The following is a 2,688-nucleotide window of genomic DNA, read 5'->3' on the forward strand; positions in this document are numbered from 1 at the left end:
CGCCTCTTCTTAGGCTGAACAACCCCAACTCTCTCAGCCTTTCTTCAGAGGAGAGGTGTTCCATCCCCCTGATCGTTTTTGTGGCCCTCCTCTGGACCCGCTCCAACAGGTCCGTGTCTTTCTTATGCTGAAGACATATATACACACACACATATATAATATATACTTTTTTTATATATACATGCACACATATATAATATATACATATATATTTATATACATTTATATTTTGATAATAGCTTTGTGCTACACTTTCCAGCTTCCCTTTATATTTTATTCTCTAGTAAAGCCAACCTAATCATTATTGTCTACTCCCAGCATCAGCCTACAGCCAAGGAAACTATTAGAAAAATTACAAAAATAAAGCTAAGGCAAACCACAGAAGCAAGCAGGTGAAGGCAAGGGACTATTAAAAGAAAATAGCTTTTTAAACAATACTGAATAGGGACAGCGGACACCTCTTCATGTCCTACCATGTAAAAATATAATAGACCTTAACTTACACAGAGGTAACTCCCTTTCTCCCTTTTTAACAAAAGATGTATGTTCACAAAACATATGCAGGAAAAAAAAAATCAGTACTTACAACAGGGTTTTTTGTGTCTGGGTCAAATTCTGTAGAATTTGCATCTGAAACCAAAGTTCAAAACAAACATAGTACATTTCCATTGTTCTATGTGCACTACAAACTCATTGTAACAGTTCTGTGGCATTTTAGGGCTTGTCTGCATGTAAGCTACAATCTTGTATGTTGAAACACATACTGCATCACTTCTGAGGCAAGCATGGGAAGCATATGACCTCAGTCACACACTCCCTTTCCTACTTCCCAAAACCTTGTCCTCTCAGCTCTTAGTAGTAGAATTTCATTGGTGAACTAAATCTCTTCATACTACTACTGCAGTGGCTATGGTTTGGCTACTCCAACTAATGAAAGCAAGTGAGAAAACCACTTCTCACTTTTTACTCCCACCACCTGCGCACTCCAGAAAGAGACTACAGAGGTGAACTGCAAGCACATTTTCTCCTACACTCCTTAGATCACGAAACAGGTTTCAAGCAATCTGTGTAAGAGTTACTCCCTTGTACAGAAAGGTAGTACAGGGTGCTTAGCTGAAAATGATCAGGTTGCAAGAGCTAAGTACCTAATGATCATAGGATCTATATAATAGTTCTAATAATAGACATACATTTCACATATGGAATAAAATTTCTTTTAAGCAAATCATATTCACACTAGCATACTAAGCTCACCTTTCCAATTCAAACAGTTTCTTGCAAATTCCACAACTGCTAACTGCATTCCCAGGCAAACTCCTAGAAGAGAAAACAAAAACCCCAGAATTTAACAGGACAAACAGCAGGACTGACAAAGTACTTGCTGTTCTGTCTTAAACTTGACTGCTTAGAAATCTTGGTACCCAGTGTACACACACAGAATTACCAAAAAGCTAAAACAAAAATGGCTGCTCAATGTAAAACTCACTCTTCAAACTTGGCACACTGTAAATACACATGACACAATTATGTGCTTTAAGCCCTCCCAAAAATATTTTTTTTCCTCCCATCTATTTTACCAATAAAAAAATAAAGACAAACAAAAGCTGAAAGCCTGTGTATATCCAGATTCAAATTTTGCTTTGGCAACTAGTCAAAGTAGTCACTTATAAAATTGTAAGAAATATGGAGCAGGAACCAAAACTTTAGAGGCACTTACATAAACAGCACTTAGCTTATAGGTCAGATGGCATCTTTAGACTTTACCATAATAAAATATACCAGTAAATCAACAAAAATTATTTAATATAGCAAATGTGTCCAAAGACACTTATGTTTTCTGCACACCGATTAATATCTATAATGATGCTGATTTAATTACAATGAGAAGCAAAGACTCTCCAAATAAAATTTGAATATAGCAAATAAAACCTCTGGAGTAGGGACACTCTTTTTCTTCCTTCCTACACAGCAGATGTAGTACATGACTATGACCCTGGGCATTATTTACAAGGCAAATATTCACAACAGCACACGTACTTCCCTAAGACAGGATCCTTCCCTAGTGTGTGTTTGTTGTTTGGGTTTTTTTTAAATCAAATCAATTAGCTTGCTATACACCTCCAAAACACAATAAATTTGGACTCTAATAATCTTACCAAGAAAAGGTTTTTTCTTTGTTCTTGCCCAGGAGATAGCTTGGAGCTTGCCTTCTGTTCCCCTAATTCCAAACCCTCCTGGGACCAGAATGCCACTGTAATGACAGCCATATAAGAAGCAACCAACATGTAGAATCAAGCCAGCAAAGGAAGTCCATACAAATTGAAGAAAGACTTTTGAGGTTATAACAAAACAAGCACAATGCACAAAAGGCATGTTTTGTATGACCATTCAGAATACACAGAATTTAACTCTAAATTTGGAGATTTGTCTCATCTACCCACCCCAATTCTCATCTGGCCAACCTCATGCTTCACAGTGAAATTCCTACTGCTTAAATAAACTAGCTACATAGAATCATAGAATCATTAAGGTTGGAAAAGACCTCTAAGATCATCAAGTCCAACCATTAACCTAGCACTGCCAAGTCCACCACTAAACCATGTCCCTGAGCACCACATCTACACCTATTTTAAATACCTCCAGGGATGGGGACTCAACCACTTCCCTGGGCAGCCTGTTCCAATGTTT

The 2,688-nt window shown here is 37.4% G+C and overlaps 1 protein-coding gene across 5 annotated transcripts in view; it reads right to left on the bottom strand.

Annotated features, from left to right (window-relative positions):
- Positions 1-2,688, bottom strand: part of CTPS2 (CTP synthase 2) — an 81,607-nt gene that overhangs the window by 55,150 nt on the left and 23,769 nt on the right. For all 5 annotated transcript variants that reach the window (XM_019471435.1, XM_009276876.2, XM_019471434.1 and 2 more), the window contains exons 11-13: positions 2,157-2,251; positions 1,255-1,317; positions 587-630 (exon numbers count right to left, since the gene is read on the bottom strand). In XM_019471435.1, coding sequence (XP_019326980.1) covers positions 587-630; positions 1,255-1,317; positions 2,157-2,251 — 202 coding nt within the window. The remainder of the gene's footprint in view (positions 1-586; positions 631-1,254; positions 1,318-2,156; positions 2,252-2,688) is intronic.

This window comes from Aptenodytes forsteri, unplaced genomic scaffold, assembly GCF_000699145.1.
Source record: "Aptenodytes forsteri isolate BGI_AS27 unplaced genomic scaffold, ASM69914v1 Scaffold273, whole genome shotgun sequence".
In the NCBI taxonomy this organism is placed as follows: domain Eukaryota; kingdom Metazoa; phylum Chordata; class Aves; order Sphenisciformes; family Spheniscidae; genus Aptenodytes; species Aptenodytes forsteri.